This window comes from Ornithodoros turicata, chromosome 1 (genome assembly GCF_037126465.1).
Source record: "Ornithodoros turicata isolate Travis chromosome 1, ASM3712646v1, whole genome shotgun sequence".
Classification (NCBI taxonomy): domain Eukaryota; kingdom Metazoa; phylum Arthropoda; class Arachnida; order Ixodida; family Argasidae; genus Ornithodoros; species Ornithodoros turicata.
Genome location: NC_088201.1, coordinates 35861979 through 35883812, shown reverse-complemented (window position 1 = coordinate 35883812; position 21834 = coordinate 35861979). Strand labels below are relative to the sequence as shown.

The 21834-nt window shown below is 43.0% G+C and overlaps 1 protein-coding gene across 1 annotated transcript; it reads left to right on the top strand.

The window, feature by feature from the left end:
* Positions 1-170: 170 nt before the first annotated feature.
* LOC135377987 (terminal nucleotidyltransferase 4B-like) lies at positions 171-21720 on the top strand. The gene is made up of 10 exons (XM_064610777.1): positions 171-687; positions 3294-3417; positions 5745-5791; positions 6247-6367; positions 6469-6564; positions 7023-7374; positions 11825-11948; positions 13109-13276; positions 18993-19125; positions 19200-21720. Exons 1-10 carry the CDS (start codon positions 332-334, stop codon positions 19521-19523), a joined length of 1845 nt encoding a protein of 614 aa, XP_064466847.1. The 5' UTR covers positions 171-331; the 3' UTR covers positions 19524-21720.
* The last annotated feature ends 114 nt before the right edge of the window (positions 21721-21834 follow it).

Sequence of the window (21834 nt, the reverse complement as noted above, 5' to 3'; positions counted from 1 at the left end):
ATGAGAAAAGCGCAAACAACACTAACGCTTTCGTTTTTGAAACTGTTCAAAAATTGTCCGTTCCTGTGAAACCGTAACAAATAATACAGTACAGTTATTACCGCGCACAATTTGTATGCTAATAGCACAGGGAAAAGACATCGGAGGTGGAGAGTATTTACTCTGCGCAGGCGCTGTAAAAGGGGGTTGGCCTTGTGCTTCAGCGTGCGTGCGTATCTGTGCTTCGTAGGTGAATCTTCGCGAGGCTGTATGTAATTTTTATCGGCCACCTGCAGCAACATAAGGTTATTAGGTGAGCGCGCTTGTTCCCGTTGTGTGTTCGGTCCAGTGGATGGATCCAAGTATTGGCTGGTTTCAGCCTGAACATCAAGGGCCGGCTCTACGACTGTGGAACTCCATCTGGGAAACCCAACAAGGCCTAGAAACTATGGATCTCAATTCAAACTCACGAGCACCAGAGTATATATCAGTTTCTGGTTCGACAGACAGTACGGCTGACCAAAAAAAGACTGTCAGTGGCAAAAATGACTTGACGAGCGTGACGGACAAATTTTACAACCCCACGAAGCGAAAAAGGGACAACCGTGCCAGTACTTACGATCTCAATAAGAACGTGCATTTGATTAGTCAATATGGCGGCACGCCTTGGCGAACTGACGGAAAGCGATTACACCAGAGCATCGTTGGGTAAGTATAGAGCTGGACCCAAGTAATACATTTTTGGTTGTAAGGAATACCACCGCAATGTGATTTCGTGTATCGGCTAATTGAGGGAAGTCACGTGACAGTCATACGAAGCCTAAATCCGTAAAGCACTAAATTGTAGGGTTATTGTTGCGCAATCCCGGTCCTGAGGATGTGTTCAGTTTCGAGGGGCTTTATCGTTATCTTTGCGAATTCTCTTCACCGAAATTGTTAGCTTGCATGTCACTGCCATGTTTTGTGCCGTTCCACAGAACTCCCAACTGAAGAGAGAAAGTCTAGCACAGCCATGCACGCAGATTCGCTGTGCATAGTTTTCTTTATAGTTTTGATTCTATGGAATTTGAGCGTCATAAATTTCTTGTGTGCATTATGCTCTTCATGAGCTGGTACTTCGAATGGGCCGTGCTCGGAAGTGTGGTTCGCACAATGCCTTACCAAGTGGTGTAAAGCGAAACCGCGTCTGCGGATGGCGGCATGTAGCGTAGCGTGCTAAAGTCGCGTTTGCACGTATGTTTCCACGGAGCGTATTCACGTTTCTTTTCCTGCGTAATGTCAACCACAAAGCTACATATTTACACCATAATTCTGTCTCGTCCCTGTCTTTTAGTCGGTAAAGCAACGGTTTCCAAATCACATGAACAGTTTAGATGGCGCAAGACCCTGCACGCTTCGCTTTTTGAGGTGCCGGTGTTTTAGGATGCGCTACGCATCGGCACACAATTTAAGTGCATCAGTAAGCATGACAAAAGCGCATCACCGCTTGCACGTATTTGATTATTGCGATATTTGATTAATGACTTCAACTGCTAGTCTGAACAGTGCATAATAGTGCAGAGATTGCAGTTTCAGGTTTCGCTATTTGCTCCACCGCTTTCTGTCGAAAAATGAGCGTAGCGGGCAAGGGTGTAATCCGGAATTTTTACAGTGTGTGCTGGGACGTAGAAGAGAATGTCAGTGTGGATGTTACACATCGACATAGTAATCACACCCCTGGTGACTGTTAGTGATCGTGACTTTTCCTTCCTGGTTGCATTGCTTCAAGATTTATTCCAGACCTGATTTGTTGTCCACAGAGGCAGAGCCGCCACTGCATTCTCAAACGAATTGATACTCTGAACAGTTTAGTCAGAGCTTTGTGGAGAAGCTGCATTCCCCCACATCCATGCTGAAATGTAAAGCAGGCTTCACCTGATTCACTGAAATGCCAGTGGTCATCCGATCTATTGAGTGCTTCAGTGAACCCCCTGTGCTGGCTAGGAAGAAACTGAACCACATACATAGTCAACTGCATTTCAGGAGGAGCTGAAGCCCACAAGCAACGCCTCTCACTATGTCCCTGCCCCCTATGTCCTCTCACCAAATAATGCCGATTGCATGTGCAAATGACAACCCTAGGTGCACGTATGTGAAGCATGTCACCATTGTTCTGACCTTCCAGATAGTCAAGTCTGGTAATTATTTTGGTTTGTTCTCCGGGAGGATGACATGCTTGAACAAATGGATACAAAATTTTGTTGGAACTGCTTGCATACCATGAAATACTTTATTCTCGCGATGTGATTGGCGATTGTAGCCTTTTCTGCGTGAAGTACTGTAGGGGTCACGGTTGTCTAAAATCAGTACTTCGTGGTTTATCTAATCTCAAATCTCCAGGTGTTGCAAGGCTATTTCTTTTGAGTAATAAACACATGCTGCACCTGGTCCACTTTCAAATACAATATTGGCACAACACTTTCAAGCACAACCGAGGTCATATGGGACGGCCAAGTACTGACAGGCGATTTTAGCTAACCGTGTCCCCAACAGTACAAGACCACTACCAAGTACTTACCACTGTGGTGTCGCTCATGATCACGGATGTCTCGCCATGTAAAACCACAAATTATCGCTGTTCTATGTGTTTGCAAAAAGTGCAAGAGAGAGAACCAGGTTCCTTATGATTTAAAACAACTACGCTTGTCTGCTCCGTAATTCAAATTTGGGAATTGTCAGCAGGGAAGCAAACTAGAAGCCTTAAGATTATCCTTGAAACGCTGATTATTCTAAAGGAGTTACACGTTTAAGAACATGCGCTAAAAACTGCCCTAATTATGTGAGTGCAAATCTTTAAACTGAACTGCTTACACCTTTACATTATTGGTTTTGTTCATTAAGTGCTGTAGTAAATTTTCCAGTTGACAATGTTCGCTGTAGCTGTACTGCAAAGGCTTAGCCGACATGCAACTTGAGTTTGTGCTTTCTTGTGTTACAAACTTGTACCGTCCTTTTGCAGTCCAGAGTACTACATTGTTTTGGAAAGTTTGTGGCCTAATACATAAAGGACTTATTGACCAGCACCGTCCTATTGTTTGTGCTATCCGTGAGCATTGCACATTTGAATAAGTTATTGTCAGAATGATCACTATGGTAACATAACTACGATCACTATCATCCATAACATGATCACTATGGTATGGTTTTATCATTCTTGCATTCTAGTAGCTACTGCCAGGATTACTTGAAAAAATAAAGTAATAAAATGGAATTGCACGGTGCCATCAGCTACTTGACAGGTTCATTTTAAACATAGTTTGCGCTCTGTCTTGCAGATTGCACGAGGAAATCGAAGAGTTCTACTGGTACATGCAGCCATCTCCTGCAGAACACAACATGCGGATAGGCGTTATCCAGAGGATACGCAACGTTATCCTCTCACTATGGCCACAAGCGAAGGTATTCCCTACCTTTTTTTTTCTCACATGGTTGTCTTGATACCAAATTCAATACAATCCATGTCCTCATTGGTTTTTATTGCTTTTAGGTACTTGCTGTACATGTTATGAATGTTACTAACATCATTTCTCTCCTTGTATTTTATCGTCTTTTTGTAGTTCGTTAGTCATGTCCCTTTTGTAATTTACACATTACCTCCATTCTTCTTGTTTACCTTTTGACCTCCATTCTCCTTTTCATATTTGTTGCATCTGGTATAATTGTACTGTTGTAGTCCTCCTCCAGTGGAGAGAGTTGTAGTTCATGAGTGACAAAACATTGTCTAAACAAACTGTACAGAGAAAGTGATGTAAATATGCAAGGAGGAGACCTAAAGTATAAAAAAGTGGCAACTAGCGGGAAGCAATAGGGATCTCAGAAACCATACCATTAGTTACCATTTGTCTGAAAAAAAAAACTGATCACTTTCTATCCCTATGATTTCACGAGAGCAATGTTGTTTGCAATGTAGCTCATTTTGTGGATGTCATACCTCAGTGTCTCATTACTATCAATTTCTCCAGAGGAAATGGCTGTACAAGAGCAGCAAATCTTTGTTGCAGCTGGTCCTTCACATAGTATAGATGGCTACAGAAGTGCTATATTTGCTAAATTACACCTCGGAATGTTTGGGAAGGCGCTTCCGAACCTGCAAGGAAAAATTGTGTGTCGAAGCAGGTGGAACTCCCCCCAATTTAGTTAGTCATTTTGTTTTGCTCTAATATAACAACAGTAATTTGACACCATAGTGTATGTAAATACATACTCTATGGTGTCAAACTATTGTGTTACATAGCAGTCATTGATACAGTAACTTGCATGTGATTGCTTTATGCTGTCAGGTCTTGAAACTGGCACTTGCTTTTGTCTTGAGCACATTTGCAAATAAAGATGTGCCAACACATTCATGTGGCAGCATTATGTGACTGATTATATCCAGTTCGTTTTCCAAAGAGCAAAAAGAATGACTGAAAAATGAGAGCTGTATGAAGATGCAACAGTCGTCAAATACAGTCAGTTACAAGTGTAGCCAACATTGGCACCATACAAATATAGTTACAGAAATTATTTTGGTGGGGGGTCCATTAAAATGTGCTACATCTGTGTATAAAATACTTTGAGCTTCACTCTTGGTTTATTGGCGTCATTCATTCTTTCATGAAGACTATGAGCAAGCCGTCTGTCCTATCACATAACATTTTAGTTTCAAGACAACAGCTGAATAGAGAAATATAAACACAAAGGGCACAGATTTACATGCATGCAATTTTTTCTGCATTGTTTTGTACCTCAGCTGCAAAGTAACACATCAGAACTGTTTATGGAAAATTTGTTTCTTTATACTGCATATATAGATATATAGATAGAGATACTTCGATTTTTTAAGGCCTTTTGTTAACACTCTGCAGGTGAATACACACACAGGTTAATATTGCAACTGTCGCATTTCAGTTGTCACAAAGGACCAAACGGTATTTAAGCAACCTCAGACATTCACCTCAGTTCGGTAGAGTTTTCCCTGGAGCTGTTAGGACAACCTTTAACAGGTTATAATTGTACAGAAACAATAATTATTAAATCCACACTCTGCAGTTAAAATTTTTCCTTTTCCCCAATAGCTCACTTGCACTTGCTTTCTTGTCAGAGCAGGTGCTGCTTACTAAGGAAGTTTGACTGATAATGCGCTTTGTAAACTTCGTTCTTAGTGCTTACACTGTGGTGTGTTCATGTAGCTGTTATCATGGACAAAGGTTAGAAACATTTCAGCTTCAAAGATTTTTTAAATACTAATAAGCTACACAGAGTCTATACCGCATATCCACTCTGGCCTCAGACCAGTCTTAAAGACAAATGAACAAGGATACAGCTGCACCTCCATGGTGCGAAACCACAGTAAAATTCCCCGACTTTGAATTCCTCCATGCTCCACTCGCCACTTGAACAGAGTGCATTGAAACAATTGTGGCAGCCAGTGCGTGGCACTATTGGACGTTGATGGAACACATTTTTTGTCTCTATGGAGGACCCACAACAAACAGATCAAGTTTCTAGAATCATACATGTTCTTTAACATTTCTCATTCAGCTAGAAATTAGACTAGTTCGCGTAGTTGCTCTAACACCTGTTCGCTGGCATGGTGTTGCATAAAAGGTCCTCAGCTGTGTTCCCGCTTCATGGGCTAACTAAGTATCCCTGCTTTCCAGTGAGGTTCGATCTTGTGATATCATCAATTACGTGGGATTCTACAGTGTTTCTTTTTTAAAATTTTTCGGGTGTTTCCTCTTCAGGTGGAGATCTTTGGGAGCTTTCGTACCGGGCTATATCTACCCACAAGGTAGGTCATGCTTGTCATAATTGCCAAAAATGCAGTGCCCTATTTGGATATCTACCCGGAGGAGGTTATCAACCCATGTGGCATATGTAATAGGACTAGATGTGCTGCCATCCTCTGTCTTTCTACTACTGAAATTCTACTGAATAATCTGCATTACTTTGCATGATAACATGGGAAATAATTTAGATGCTTTTTTGTCAAAGTATGGAGTATGGAAAGTTCCATCAAGTGAAAGGCAATATACTTCCAAACCTTGACTTGTAGATTCTTTCTTTTAAATTATCGCATATTTTTTAAAAAATTGTTTCACATGCGTTACCAGTGTTTGCTGAAGTACAGCCCTTTGTGCAAAAATATTACATTGGTGTAGTACATTGGGTAAAGCTATATGTGCATTAAATGTCCATTTATTTTTTCTTGCCATTTTGAATGAGTCTGTGGTTGTAATTTTTCAGCGATATTGATGTCGTCGTTCTTGGCAAGTGGGAAACACTACCCATGTGGACTTTGGAGAGAGCCCTGCAAAGCCACGGCATTGCTGAGCCTCATTCTATAAAAGTGCTCGACAAGGCCTCGGTGAATATTTTTATTTTCGTGAATTTTCTTCATTCCTCTGCGTTTTTGCATATGTTTTACTGTATTTCGGTGTATTTTGCCATTCTTACACTCTAACACAGGTGCCAATTGTGAAGCTGACGGATGCAAAAACTAGTGTCAAAGTGGACATCAGCTTCAACATGAACAACGGTGTAAAAAGTGCACGTCTTATCACGGTAAATGCTTGTTGCTTGCTACGCTTCTTCTATTTCAAATGCCTGGTTTCCAGCACTGTTTTGTGGTATCGGTATACATTTTCATTTCTGTTAAATTCTAAGACACCAAAATGATGTCTTGGAATTTTTTTGCTATAATAATTCAATTCCTGTTTGTTCAGGTTATTTTCACCCAGTGTTTAGCATTTTCAATATGTGATGTCTTTCGTGTTCCGATATTCTACTTATGCTGTATGCTACACACCGTGCTTCAGTAGAGCATGGTGTGTAGCAACCAGCCATGTCAGCATGAGCAGTCCTTACATTTGGTAGTTGTGACTTCAGTGGATGTCCTGTTCATGTTTTGTTGTTTGCTCCTATGAGCTGGGTCAGTTATGCCAGTTAGAACAACACGCACTTGTTGAGATATTCTATCTGTCCATAATTTGCATAATAAAATTATGTAATGACATTTTCAGTACTTCAAGGAGAAATACCCAGTTCTTCCAAAGCTTGTACTGGTACTGAAGCAATTCCTCCTTCAGCGGGACCTGAACGAGGTGTTCACAGGGGGCATCAGTTCGTACTCTCTCATTCTCATGACTGTCAGCTTCCTGCAACTTCACCCTCGTGGAGGAGATGCTCCAAGTCCAAACCTTGGCACGCTCCTACTTGAGTTCTTTGACCTGTATGGCAAACATTTCAACTACTTTCTAACGGGAATCAGAGTAAAAGATGGTGGTGGCTACATACGCAAGCAAGAATTGATTCGTGATACACAAGATGCCTTCCGCACTTCAATTCTCTGCATCGAGGACCCCCTTACACCAGGTTTGTACATTATTGTGATATGCAGTTGCACAGCATTATGTAAATTGTACACTGCTTATAGCAGCATATGGGAGTCATGAAGTTGACTATTATCCTGTATGAACGGTTGACTGTATTCTCCGTTTTACTGTAGGAAGCCTCACTGAATAATGTGGTGTAGGGGGTGCTAGAGCCAGGTGCAAAAATCCTGTTCGCTTTGACAGCGTGCCATGATAATCCTACCTGAGAGAGTTCAGAATGGCAATAGTTTCACATGGCAACATGTATATCCTAACTGAAAAGAAGGCTTGTTCAAAGGTGCTTTCAGTTAACATTCGGTCTGTGCCTGTGCATACCTGCCAAGTCACCCGGTTTTTGACTTTTTTTTTTTGTCATATGATGGAGAAACAAACCTCCCGGAAAACGCAGTTTCCATCTGTATCTATCAACACACCTGCTTTTGATCTGGCCACATAGACAAACTTTAATCTAATCTCTGCCTCATCACCATCGCTGCCCCTTTCTGGACAGTTTGGAAAATCTGGAGGTATTCAGTGAGTACTGGCTGCCTTTCTTATCTGTTCTCGCCATAACTCCTCACCTGAACTACACATTATCTAAGGGATTATTTGAATTTACGACACTTTTATTGCCGTAAATTGTTGATGGAAGCTGTTTTTTTTGTTTGTTTGTTTTTATGTGAACATATTTTCTAAGATTTTCTTTCACTAGCGATCAGTTGTTTATACAAAAGATGCGAAAGTTAGACATTTTTGTCATTATTTCTGAAAACCACAGAGGTCCTATCCCTAGTGATGGAGTGACAGGGCCTGGTTCCTGAACTGGAAAGTTTTGTATCACTTTTCTTTCAGTTGTCTACTTTTGCAGCAGAGTCAGACAGAAGGGTAATGCCCATGAAAGGATAATATGCTGGAAAAGTGATTAATGCGTATTACTGTTTTTTCTGGCCTGATGAAGCGTGTGTTATACGCCGGAATCTGGCCTCCTGCCCCCTCCTGCTTGTTGTGGGCGGTGCATGTGATAAACAGTATTTCTGTCGCTAGATCGGGCCTTGACCAGGCCACCTTTCTGTAGACGTAATCGAGGGGAGCACATTGTTGGTATCAGTTCGGAGTCATGGACGTTCCAGTTTTGGATGACTGATGACGGCGTTGACCTTTACCTCATTGTATCTAAAGCAGGAACAGTTGTGACTCCTCAGGGAACCTCCTTTTGATGGCTGGAGGCCCCAAGAGGGGATATCTCTTGCCAGTTCCATTCTGCTGTGGTTTGCGTGCCCACAACAACATAGGCGAAACAAAAAAGCTACACTGCAGAATTCAAGTTAATGGTTGTGGGACACTTGAAGGAGATGTGAAATCAAGCAGCGGTGAGGATGTGTCTGAAGTTGCAGAGTTGTCCTACCATGAGTGGAAACTGGCTGAGTCGTCACTGAAATAAGTGAATACTAAGAAGCCAGTCGAGAGGTCCGAAAGGACCTTGTACCCGGACCTAGAGAAAAATCTTGCTGAATGGGTACGTAGCATTAGCAGTAGTGGTGCGACAATCTCAACATGTAGGCTATGGTTGCACGCATGTACCATGGCAAGCAAAATGGGACTACTGGGACAATTTCCGTGTGCGTTGCCAAACTACTGTTGGCCAAGCACTTCCCAGCAGTTGGGAAGATATGTCGAATGAACATTTGGCAAAAACAGTTGGATGTCCGATGCCTGGCAGCTCGATTTTCATTGTGGACGAAGTTCCTCTTTCCTTTGGCGCGTCCTGTGCAAGAACTGTGGATAACCGCAGGGCGAGTACCATATCCATGGTACTACTGGCCACGAGAAAAGCTGTTTTACGGTTGTTACCTTGCAGTGCAATTGGTGAAAAGCTGTGATTGATTGAAAAACATTGATTACTGTAAAGGTATTCTTATTTGCAATGTATTAATTGTTTCAAATCGCTCATTCAGTTGCTTGGAAAGTTATTCGCGTGTGCTTAATTTCGAGATTCCCGGGCTGTTTCCTTTTGCGGGGTTAACGTGAAGCTGATTTAGTAGCCCGGTTGGCACGTGTTTTTGAGGGTGTTCCCCCATAGATCTGCAAAGCTCTTGCTACATGACATGTTGGTAAGCAAGTTTCGAGAAGCTGTACTGGCGAACTGCGACCGAACGTCTTAGCAGTTGTTGTTAAAAGGTATCATCCGTGAAAAGTTCACTAAATGGTATGCCACACATATTAAAGCTATGCTGGACAAACACTGTCAAGGTGGACCTCCGTCTCCTGAGTCTATCAAACCCATTCATGCTGCTTGGTTGATTGAAGGTTTCGAACCGGCCTCGGTGGCTCAGTCTGTAACGTGTTTGCCTTCTGATCCCGAGATCGCGGGTTCGAACCCGGCCGAGGACGCCAGCAACTTGGTGGCAGGGTGCAAGTTGCTTAGACACGACAACTTGTCTTCCGCGAGGGACGTTAAATAATGAGTGCCGTGTGGTGAGCTTTCATCGCACGTTAAAGAACCCTCGGGTGGGCAGAAGCAATCCACAGACTGACCGCTGTGGCGTCGCTCATGATCTCGCTTGTCTCGCGACATAAAACCCCCAATTATTACGTTTCAAAGAAACCTGTGTGTGACGCCGCTATTCATTCAGGCTTTGTGAAAGCAGGACTGACTCCAAGAACGAAAGATGTGAACATAAAGGAATATTTATCCTTAGTACTTTTTGTTGCTTTGTGACAACTTAGCTGGCAGAGTGTATCTGGTCAACATATCAAGGCAATACATATACTAATGCTTCTTTATTCGAGAGAAATTTTTTGCGACTGTTAGTGCTTGCAAAAATTAAATTAATACGTGGCAGATAAAAATACGTTCACAGTATCCTAAAAAAGGCTCATGCCCAAGGATCCGTTCCCTGAAGTTACTGCTTGCAACGAGAAAGGCTGGACGAACAAAGCAGTCATGTGGAAATTGATTGTAGATGTCTTCAGACAAAGGCGTGGTGCGCTTTTTTCGCGACGTTCTTGTTATGGACTCAATGAGGTCTCGCTTGTTGGAATCTGTGAAGAAATAACTTCCGAGTATGGGGTGCGTTCCAGTGGTCATTCTGGGGAAAATGGCAAGTGTTTCAGCTGCTGGACATCAGACAAGTCTTTCTGAGCTAGTGTTCGACGCTGTTGGGAGCAATGCATGACAGCAGGTCGATATTCTTACACATCGACTGGACAGATGCAAAGGGCAATTGCTTAAGAAGTGGCACAGTGGGGTCGTGTAACGCTTGGGCAAATGTTCCTGAAGTGGTTGTGTGCACTGGCTTCAAGCATATTCTGGACTGTGAAGGTATTACTGCAGGCGACTAAGTAACAATGTCGCGCGAAGGGATTGGTGCTGACGGGTGACTTGGGGCAGCTTTTCCACAGCAATGATGAGCAGTCTGACTTTGAAGGATTTTCCTAGGTAGTAGTACCTAACTACTCCAGCAGTTCCTGTTTTACGTGCGTGACCAATAAATGCCCTTCCATGGTAGCTCGTCTCAGTCTGATGCTTCCTTGTTTTCAGTGCATATGTCCAAAGTGGTTGGGCATCTGCGTGGTATACAGCGGTGCATGTTATACAAGATACTTTTTTTTTTTATTTTTGGTAGGTGCGCGTTATCTGCACTGAGAGCTATCGGCCGGGAAATATTGTATGTGAAAAATCACCTAGTGAGAGCATTGTAGCCTTCATGGAAGGCCAGTGTGTTGATTGCACTGATTGTGGGCATGAGTCACTGAGACAAGAGGTTGTACTGGACATGTACTGATGTTTTTCTGTCGTAGAGCTGTATGTAGTTTGCATCTGTTGTCGATTGATTGCTATGGTCCTACAGAGGATGTTTCCTTGTCTCAGCAGTATAAACATAGCATTTAATCACTGGCTTAAATTGTTTCATGAAATAAATCCTGTGGTGTGGTCCGCAGATGAGTGTTTGGAAACCGACAGTAGGGACGGATATTTACAGGGGCAAAATTTAATAGGGATTATTAAGGCTGCTGTTCAGTTGGAATGCCATCACGGAGTTCACTATTATCATAGCAGTGCATTTTAGCAATTCTTTGTTTCTGTACTTGCTAATACTGCTGACAGAGCCACCTATTGGACACACTGCATCTGGTGTGATTGTTCATCTGGGAGGTACAGTTGACACAAAAACAATATGGCATCTACCACACTCCCAGGTTCCTCAGTATAGTTACTCTAACAGCCTATTTAGTTCTCATAGCCAACCTTTTCTCATGAGACATTGCCTAACGGTTAAAACATTAGTTTATATTCAAATGTCATTTCTGTGGTGTATATCTCATGTGTTGCTATATTTCCAAGGCCCTAAACCCTGTGTATATCTTTTTGTAATAGCGCTGTTGTATTACCCAAATCCAACATTTTGAACAGTTTTTCTAGGAAAATAAGTTGCCCCTTGTCTTTTCAGGGAACGATATTGGCCGTAGTTCATATGGAGCACTGACAGTGAAAAAGGCTTTTGAATATGCATACATGGTCCTGAATCAAGTAGTAAATCCTTTCCACACACCCATTACGGATTCCAAACAAAGGTATCATATCTCTGTCTGTGTGTACGTGTGCATCTGTCTGTGTATCCTCATCCATACTCCAGTGGAGCTTCTATCAGCTCGCATTGCCTGTTGAGCTGTGGCCAGTGTAATGACTAATTCGATTACTAACTCCGCATTCTCCATAGTTATCGCTAACATGTTCTTACATGCATGAAGGTTGCATGATATCATGTACTAACCAGAGTATTGTTCCAAAGTGCGGAGGTTGTTTACTGCCAGTTGAATGTGTGTTCCCATTGCCACGGTGTACTCGACATTGTCAACAGAACAGTATTGTCCTGACTGCAATGTCACCAACCTATGGTATCCTTTCCTTCTTGCACGATACAGAATAGCTATGAAATACTGTTCTATGTTTGGTACATGGGGTATGCTGTCATTCTGGTTGATGTCGTTGTGCTCTGGCACTGCACCTGTAGTGCTGTTGGAAGCTTAGCATTGTATGAGACAGGCGGTTTTATATGAAGCAGAACAGGTGCTCAGATGATACATACAACATCCTGGTCTTTGGCTGGAAATAGAACATTTTGAAGCTGATACAATCGCGTACTTCTGCTGAGCAAGTATCTTCATCACTATTCTCAAAATGCAGGTGTAAGGAGTTGCAACGTAAGTGTGCGTCGGTGCTGCCCTTGTGCAGACTGCACCCGACCTAAATCGAATAAAAAAAAGTGTAGGTTGTCGCCGTCGTCTGCTCAGCGGTGTACGTTTCCCTTCACGATGATATTTTTTGTGAACTGTGCTTCCACCCAAGTAGTGAGTGCGTCCATCCACAAAATCGGGACCTATTTACAATCGCAGAAGTATATCTAACAGTGTCTGAATTTCCAAAATATACCACAGTCCCAATTACTAGTTAGTTCAAGTTTTATTCACGTCTCATTACTTTCTCCTATGAGCTCGAAACTTTGTCAACATAGAGATCTATCTTACCTTCTCGTAAAAACAGGGTCTACCGGGAATCGCACACAGCATTGCACAAAGCAAAAAATGCTGCAAAGTACCTCCCAGAGCAAATGAATGCAAAAATGGGGAAGGGAGATAGTTCCCATGGTCTTGCCTTTTGCATAATTCCTGTTTGAGTGTGCTTGCTAACAAAGGTTGTGACAGAGTTCTAGATTGATTATTTTTTCTTCCAGCATCCTTGGCCGTATTGTCAGGGTAACTGATGACGTAATTGAGTACAGGCAATGGATCCAGGAGAATTTTTCTGCAAACAACAGTGGATCATCTTTACCAGAGCTGCAGCCATTAAACCTCCCACTGGAAACCAAAGGAATCCAAGGTGCTAAAGAAAAGGGTGTCAGGTGATTGAATTTCATGTACTCTAATGCACTGGCAACTAACATGACCTGTAGAATGACTTAACGTGCAAGATGCAATATCAAACTATGTAAAGTGAGCAACCCTTCACAAATGCAGGAGAACGTCCACAGAATCAGCTGGACCGTTCTTTTTTTCTCAGTTTTCTCTCGGTAACATTTAGTGCTGCGTCCTTCCAAATCTCACCAGTGATGGCCAGTAGTTAACTACATGTAGTTAAACTACTATTTCGAGTAGTTAACTACAGGAGTTAGGTTACTGCAGGTGCCAACTGCTTGCGATTTTGCCGCAAGCTTTACGGCACGATTGTGCTTCCGACTTTTGCCTTGAGCTACTTGTTTGATGAGAACGGAGGTGCAGAGCAATTGTGCCGTGCATGTGTACTAAATCTTCACTTTTAATGCTTGTCTAGTGAAGCCTCATTTGCTGTGAAATAATTCTGCAACTTAGTTTATATATTTGTGCGTGGCGCATTGATCTGTGACTAAGGAGCCTGAGTATAAATCTCGTACATGGTCCGTTGTATGTATCTTTATGGCGGAAGCTTTCACTAGAAAATATTTCCGCAGCAAGCTCTTTTGTCAGGCCATAATATACAAGAGACAGGCAGTGGATTGTACGACAGTATGTGAATTAAACGACGTAGGCACAAGAGTAGGTATATTTTAACTATCATCACTACTTGTGATTCATATCTAGGTGTTCAAGAACACTACAAGGGATTGGTGTTAGTGAAAGATGTGGATCGGTGGTGGTGATCCGATGATGATTCGGTGGTGGACGCGGTCAACGAAGAGTCAGCCGATGATCGATGAAGACAGCAGTTTATTTACAGTATCTACATGGCGTCTCGTAGAGACCAGACTTCAGATTGAAATCCAGAATAAATTACACAAAGAAAACTTCAGCTTTTAAAGGTTTCTCGCCGGACTGGCGTCACGTGCTGGCCACGATGTGACATCATATTTTCTGACCAATCAATACATAATTAATCAGGACAAACTCCCTTTCTCAAGTTTTCGTTCAATTACAGCGTCAGGAACTGACGTGTAATGAGCCGTCCAATCAGGGGTTACAGAGCTTCCGCAAATCAAATGCAAACACAGAATTCTACGTACTGAGGGCGAAAGTGTTATAGTTCCCAGGAAAAGTGAGCAGGATTAACAAATACAAAGGCGGCCGTGCAGCGGCTGCGCCTTTCTTTCGTTGGGAAGCGGGTCGCTCGTTTCCTGTTTTGGGAGACCTGTCCCTAATCTGCCTCCTCCGTAGGCATTCAGTAAAAGTGACTTGCCCTATTGAAGCTCATGCATCAATGGCCTTGCGGTTGTTTTTATTGTCACAGCTCTTCGGGGAATTCGGCCTCGCCTTGAGTCGAGTGGCTTATTACCAGGCGCTGGGCATTTTGTGGGAACGTCAATTACGCAACACGTTCAAAATGACTTGTGAAAACGAAGCAATTAAATGCATAACATGACGTATGGATGTTTCGAATATCACATAAAATAAAATACAATACATCACAACATGACAGTGTTGATGGAGAACGTTAAGTAGGTATAGATGTAGTTAAAATACATTGCAGTAGTTAAAGAAGCAGTTTTAACTACTCCCCTGAAAAGTAGTTGAACTACTAGTTAGACTGCTCCATCATGAAGTAGTTAGTAGTTATAGTTAGTTATAGTTAGTAGTTAGTGGCCATCACTGAATCTCACTACTGCAGTTTCTTTCCAAAGCAAACTCTCTGAAGACGTTAATATGAACAACTTTGTTCTGGCTGAACTGAGGTGTTAAAGGAGCATGGAAAGGAAATTTGAATGGCTGAAAACCGTTTTTAATTTGTCAAGCAGTGTGTAAAAATCATTCTCGTAAAATATCTCTGCTGAACAATGTTTTGTTACAACGCAGTTCGATTTATAAAATCGCTCCCGTGACGGGAGGCTCGCGCGCTCGAGCCACAAGCCACTCCCCATAGACTGTGACGTCAAACGTTAAAAGTGCTCTCATTCGCTACGGAAAATTCGTCTGCTTCGGGCACGGCATGCTCCTTGTTGACAGTGGTTCAGTATGTTCTGTTGGTTTGAGGCATAAAACAGAGGTGAAAACGAACAATAAAACATTACGCTCGTAATGGTACCGCGATCGTGTGTCCTATAGTCATTGTTTTTTGTTTATTATATACGTCTCCAACTAATGAAAAGTGCCAGCGTCTCACATGAGGCTATACGCAGGGTGGCGGTTCGTGCTGTTCGCGAAGCGATGCAATATAACGCGGCTCACCTCCTATTCGTTCCTGGAAAACAAGACAAACAAAGTGCGTTCCTCCTGTTTGCAACTTATTGAACTAGTTCAACGATCGCAACTTCTACTCTCACTGCACCGGCACGTCCCCATTCCCTTTTGGAGGAGTGCTGACCTCAATCCACACGCGAGTTCCCGATTTTGTTGCAGTGTTGAGTGTCTTTGTGTGTGCAACCGAAGAGAATCTAAGAAAGTTCCCTGGCGGCAGATTGATCAGACGACCAATGTCCCAACGCCATGTTCTGTAAAAAAAAAGAAAGAGAAGCGTTTCTGATGCGCATGCGCCTCTCGGCAGAACAATGCGCGCGCGAAAGGCGCCCGCCGTCACCTTAGCAGTTGGCGGTGTCAGATCGCAGCCGAGGTCACCTGCGAGCCCTAGGAGTGGACGCAACGTACGTCGTGACGGAGGTGCCCGTCATTTCTCACGTGTCTTCCACAAGAGTAGGAGAGAGCTCTCCGTACTCGTGAGAATCAATCGACTGCTGCGCACGATGTTTTTCTGCTACGCTTATATTTCTTGCGTGAAAACTTTATTTAGTGATCGGACATTCCATCACGATCAAAAAGTAATTTTTTTTTTCTCAGTCTTGGACTGCTCCTTTAAGTCAAGGTAGTACAGTCGTCGACAGATTTTTTGGTTTCGAGGAGTCACAAAATTTGTCTGCATGATCAGGCAGTCCGAATTTTTAGTGGAATTGCATAAATCCACTATTTCAAAACTCTTCACTAAGAATAGCCAAAGTGACTTAATAAAAAGAATCTCTACGTGTGTGCTTCACTGCAACATATTATGCGGCGGATTTCGGTGAGTGTGGTCACCACTGCAAGGATCGCTCCTGTGGAAGGGAGTGCATCAACAACATCCTTGACGCTGCCATCGTTTTTACCTTTTTTAATGTTGTTGGTGCCGAAGACGATGTTGATGCGAACGCTGCTGAAGTGCCAAACTGTGACGTTACGTTAGCCTAGATCATCTAGTCTTCGCCTCTACTAAACACGTCGATCGTAGTAACATCATTGACATCCTTGCTTCAAGTTGAGGTCAGCATTTCAGTATTTCTGATACTCAGATACTCGTAGAGATGTGTATTGAAAGATAAGTTCTTGCAACGCATCTGAAGCGGAGTCACCGAAGCATTTGGTTTTGGCTGCTCGCAAATAAGATCTGCCTTCCCGTGTGCTGTGCTTCTAGGCATGCACCATGTTGGGAATGGCGAATGGCCTTCGTGTCGTAAAAGTAGCAGGAAATGTCTGGCGTGGCAGTAAATTTTTGTCATGTTTCTGGTGCTCGGGAGACAAATCCCCAAAAACCATGCAGGTTTGATGCGAGATGAGTACGGATAATCAAGCATGTCTTCTGAGGAGTGGTCCAAATTATTAGACACTGAAATACATTGGTTCTATGGGGCGTATGACGGTGCCGACAGTTTTGTCCAAATATTGGAAGGTCCGAATTTTTAGAGTCTGAATTATCGGTCGGCAACTGTAGTTATCTATTCATACTAGAAGTGTGTGAATATTGAAATTTTCTAATACGAATCGATTAAGAATATCTGCAAAATAGTGCTTCGAATATCGAATCAAATATCACGTCATAGGATAAAGGCTTCTAAGAGTAACAATTAAGCCCAAAAACAAGCATCGTCACAGTTGTGTTCTGTTGATGCTTAGAGAAATGCCCCAAGTAATAAGGAATATGTATTAATGTATTGGCTTTGCACAGGGCATACATGCCTATATGCACATGTACAGTAAAATTATTTTTACAATGAAACAATGTGCTGTTCTCATGAGGCAAGCTGAAAACTAGGGATGTGCCAACCGAATCAGTTTATTCGAACAACATTGCTCGGCCACGCCAGACACCCTGGCTATGCATCGGGTCGGAAGTGCTGGCGGGTGTGTAAGGGACACCTTTACTTATTAAATGTTAAGTTTACTTATTATTTATAAGTCCATTTCTCATAAAAGTAGTACTTCGACCAGAGGAAAGAGGAGCAAAGAACGAATCACCGTAATGGCGTGCACAAATATGACTTACATGGAACGATGCCTCTTGCTTGTCGTTACTAAAGCAAGCAAGCCTCGCTGTTTTATGGGGATCAAGACCCTTCTTGATGACTACACAGCCAAGAAAAAGGCAGCAATTTGATATTTTCTCGGATTGTGTTGGCGATATTCATGTTCCTGACTGGGTTGGGCTTAATATCCCAAATGACTTTCATAGTCTCACCTGAAGTAACTAATGCAAGCGCGTATAAGATTATTTTCTGCCCTGAGCTGTTTTGATGCTTGTCTGTAAATTTTGGAAAGAATTGCCCTCTTATATTTCTGCCATAGTGTGGCTGCAAACGTGTGCAGCAAGGCCTAACGAGCCATGATGCGTCCCCAACGCAGCTAGCATGAACTTTCACCGCATCAAGCCTACATTCAGAGCGGCTCCCTTTAGTTCGAACTCCGCTTTATTCAAACACACCAGCGGCATGGCCGAGTGGGCTAAGGCGTCCGCTCGTTGGTGGTAACCAAGGTCGTGCTGTAGACTGGGAGGTGGTGGGTTCGAATCCTACCGCCGGCTGTGCTGTCTGAGGTTTTCCCTGGGTTTTCCGAAGACTTTCCAGACGAATGTCGGCACAGTTCCCCCTGAAGTCGGCCCAGGACGCATACTAACCCCCCCTGTCCCCCCACTCCTTCCTGCTATCCCCTCTCCGTCTGTCCACATCTGTACGTCGCTCATAGCCACAGTTGCTTCGCGGCGCTAACACCCAATCAAAAAAAAAAAAATTTATTCAAACAAGTCTTTGGTCCCCTTTGAGTTTGAATTAGCTAGCTGTACAGCAATTTTTTTAAGCTTTTCAACACCATTTTTTTCAGGAAGTGCCTTCCTGGGAGATGAAACCCACTCACGCACAGTTGAGAGTGGTGACCATCGTGTACAGCCATACGGTTACCTCGAGACATTGTCATTATATTGTTCACAGATATGATCCTTGAAGGGCTTCTTTAGAATGGCAGCAAGCGTCTGTAGAATGTAGGTCTGTGAGGCACGAACCGAAAGTGCCGTTGAACCACCTTCAAAGATGGAAGGAATGCCATGCTGATCCTGTCATGACGTATTTGTTCCGTGTTTGTGACGTTGTGTTCCCGATCCGTGGCTTAAAAAGACAAGGGCAGTTTTTCACACCCAGTTTTTTTTAAAAAACTCCTGGACCTGTAGTCCGATTTATACGGTCGTGATTAAAAGTTTTGTTCTTACTTTTCCTCGGCCTTACAATTCTCAACTTTTGTGTGAGAATGTTCTCTGCAGAGAGTGGACTGATTGTACTTCCTTTGTTGTAAACAACGGTTAATTTTGAGCAAAGTATTAGTGAATGGTGTCTTAATGTAGCTGACCTATTGTTTCAGCTTGACTCCCCTGAATGAAAATGATGGGAGCTCATCATCAGTTGAAGGGCAATCCTCGCATGGCTCATCAGCAACCCCGTCATTCAATAGCAGCCCTCAACACAGTTCTTGCTCAAGTGTTGGCAGTGACACGGTGAGAATTATTTGCGATACTGAATCCTGTACTTTCAAAACTTTCATATTCTTTTCTGATGTCTTGCACTGCAGGACTCTGACCCTGTCTGCGATCCTAACTTGCGGAAGCCTACACAAGTTGGAAAGCAAGGACACGCGGCTTATAGTGTTGCACCAACAGGAGGAAACAATAATAGTGTGAGAGGTGGCCATCATGGGAGCCGTGCCTTTTTCTCTACACACAAACAAAGACGTTTTTCACCAGGAGGGGGCAACACTTCCACAGATCAGGCTTGCCGCAGTTTTGCTAACCGGCGACGACGAAACCCAGCACGCCCCGTTGGCCGGGATGCTGTACTGGTGGCTCCAGGCCTGTTTACCAGAGAAACTCTGTATCCTGTCTGTGGCCTGAGGTAGTGAGTCCTTTGTTTTGTTTTTTGCATGTGTGAGCGAAACTCGGACTTGCTCTATGTCGGCAACAAGCCTTTCTGCTGTGCTCAAGCCCTCCTCATGGGGGTTGAGGGGGCTACCAGCAGGAGTATTGTTTCAAGGATTCATCAGTGTAGGCAGTGTGAGCCATCCATGGTGAAACAGGAAGTCGATCTCTCGGAAGCAAGCAGCAGCAGAGCTGCCATCATTGAAGCTGGTCATCTTTCTTCTGCTCTTCAATCTGTGTTTGCTCCAAAGAGTTTGGTTGTGCTGCAGCCATCATAATCATCATCACCATCATCAACTACACTTCGTTCCACGTCATTGTGTGTTGCTTATGTTTGTACATGTGTATGTGCTAATCAATGTCCAGTCTTGTTTTTCTCCTTCTGTATATATTTTCTATTTATTAAGTATGTGCACATACTAGCTATGTGCATGTGCACAAAAATATACAAAAAAAATTTAAAAGGTACAAAAGCTGTTTTCTTCCAAAAAGTGATGCAGTTCATGTGCATAGTACTGAAAAGGAAAAAAAAAACTGCCTGGCAATGTAGTCAGTAAGTTTTCGAGCTGCATTTCTTTTTCTTTTTCCCCTGTGGTGACCTTTCAATCACCTTTTGATTTGTGTGTTGTTCATTATTGCAGTTAAGGGCTAAGCATTTGCTTTGAAACGTCCATATTTATTTGTCTGCATGGGCAAGGTTTGACTGGTGTAAATATGAATGCTTTGGATGTGTAATAGCTAGTGTATTTGCAAATGCAACTTTTTGCTTCAGAGCAGGTAGCTGTGTCTGTACAACTTGGTGACTGTGACAGGCTGTCAAAGGCAAGGTCAATTTTTTTTTTTTTTTTGCTTTGTTTGCAGTGATTCTGCCAGCCACCTTGCCTATAGTTTCTGGGAGGTGGGAGCTCGTACAATATTTGATACTGTGAACGTGCTACCTGGAAGATGAGGTCTCCTGTCTTTTTATGTACTATTTGAACCAAGAATGGTGCGTGCTGAGGATGGCACTTTTAATATTTACTTTTTTTTTCATTCCACTCTTTTTAGAGCCTTTCTTTCAGGTTTGTTTTGTTACATCTGTATGTAACGTTGGACATCGACAGTGAATGACCACCCCTCCCTGTTCATGCTTACAACAATTCTCACTCATCCCTTCCCGACTTGCAGTTTACTGCTGTGGCTTGACATAAAATACTTTTGTGCTGAGATGCGATGGTTACAAGTGAAACAAGTTTTGTTTAGAATGCGGATTGCTGCACTTATCCCTGTCTTCCAGATCCATTTTCTACCCTCCTTACATTTTTGTCTAGCACTTTTTTAACTAGCTTTTTTTTCTTCTTTTTGCAGCAAGTGTGAATGTTGAAATAGTAGTGTAATGAAGAGTACTTAGAGGGCGAAAGTTTTCCAATTGCTCAAGGAAGAGCAAAAGGGCTGGCGTGGGACGTTTCTACATGCTCACTGTCAATAGTTTTTGTTAGGTATGCCATGTGGTTTGCGTCAGTGCAGAAAAGACTCAGGATCTTTGAGGCCGTCGACCCAACTGATCTTGAAACGTGTGTTCCCTCAATGATGAAGCAAAGCTAGTCTGTCTGCTGAGCATGCAGTGTGGTGTGCAAAGTACTTTGAAATAGTCCTGTTGGTTGGAGTGACTTGTGAGACTGCTGCAGCCATGCCTTTCCTTTTTAAGAATGTTGGTGCTGCTAGGAGAAAGAGTATTGTGGCCTCTCTCCTGTTTTGAAAAGCTATTTAATATCTCGTTTACATGATTGAAAAAATTACTGCCATTGCTCTGTGTGTCTGTGCTTGCATAACTGTGAGCCAGAAATGAGTTCCCCCCCCCCCCTCCCCTCCCCTCTCTTAATGAAGACCAGGCACTACTCCAACCATCGCGCACACGTCTTAAGCTATGTCAAGGTGTTCCTCCCGTTGAAGGCATTACTACGCACAAGAAAATAGATCCCTGTGTTTCAGCATGTATATGCATCATGGCTGTCATCCTAGTCACGACAATGGTGTAAACTGAACAGAGCAGCATGCAAGGTGACAGGCCTAACCAGATGTGTTACTTAAGATGTTGAAGTCATTATCTATGCATTATGGGACAATGTAACACCGTTTTGCTGAGGACTTTTATCCGTGATGCTGAAATGGAAATAAAGATCAACTAGGAAACTGGTTTTTCATTGACTGTAATTTGGAGGAATTGCATTACACATCACACTCTAGCCAAGGCTGAACTGTCACTGAAAGCAACGTACAAATGTCTCCTTATTTGGTGATACCGAGGTATGT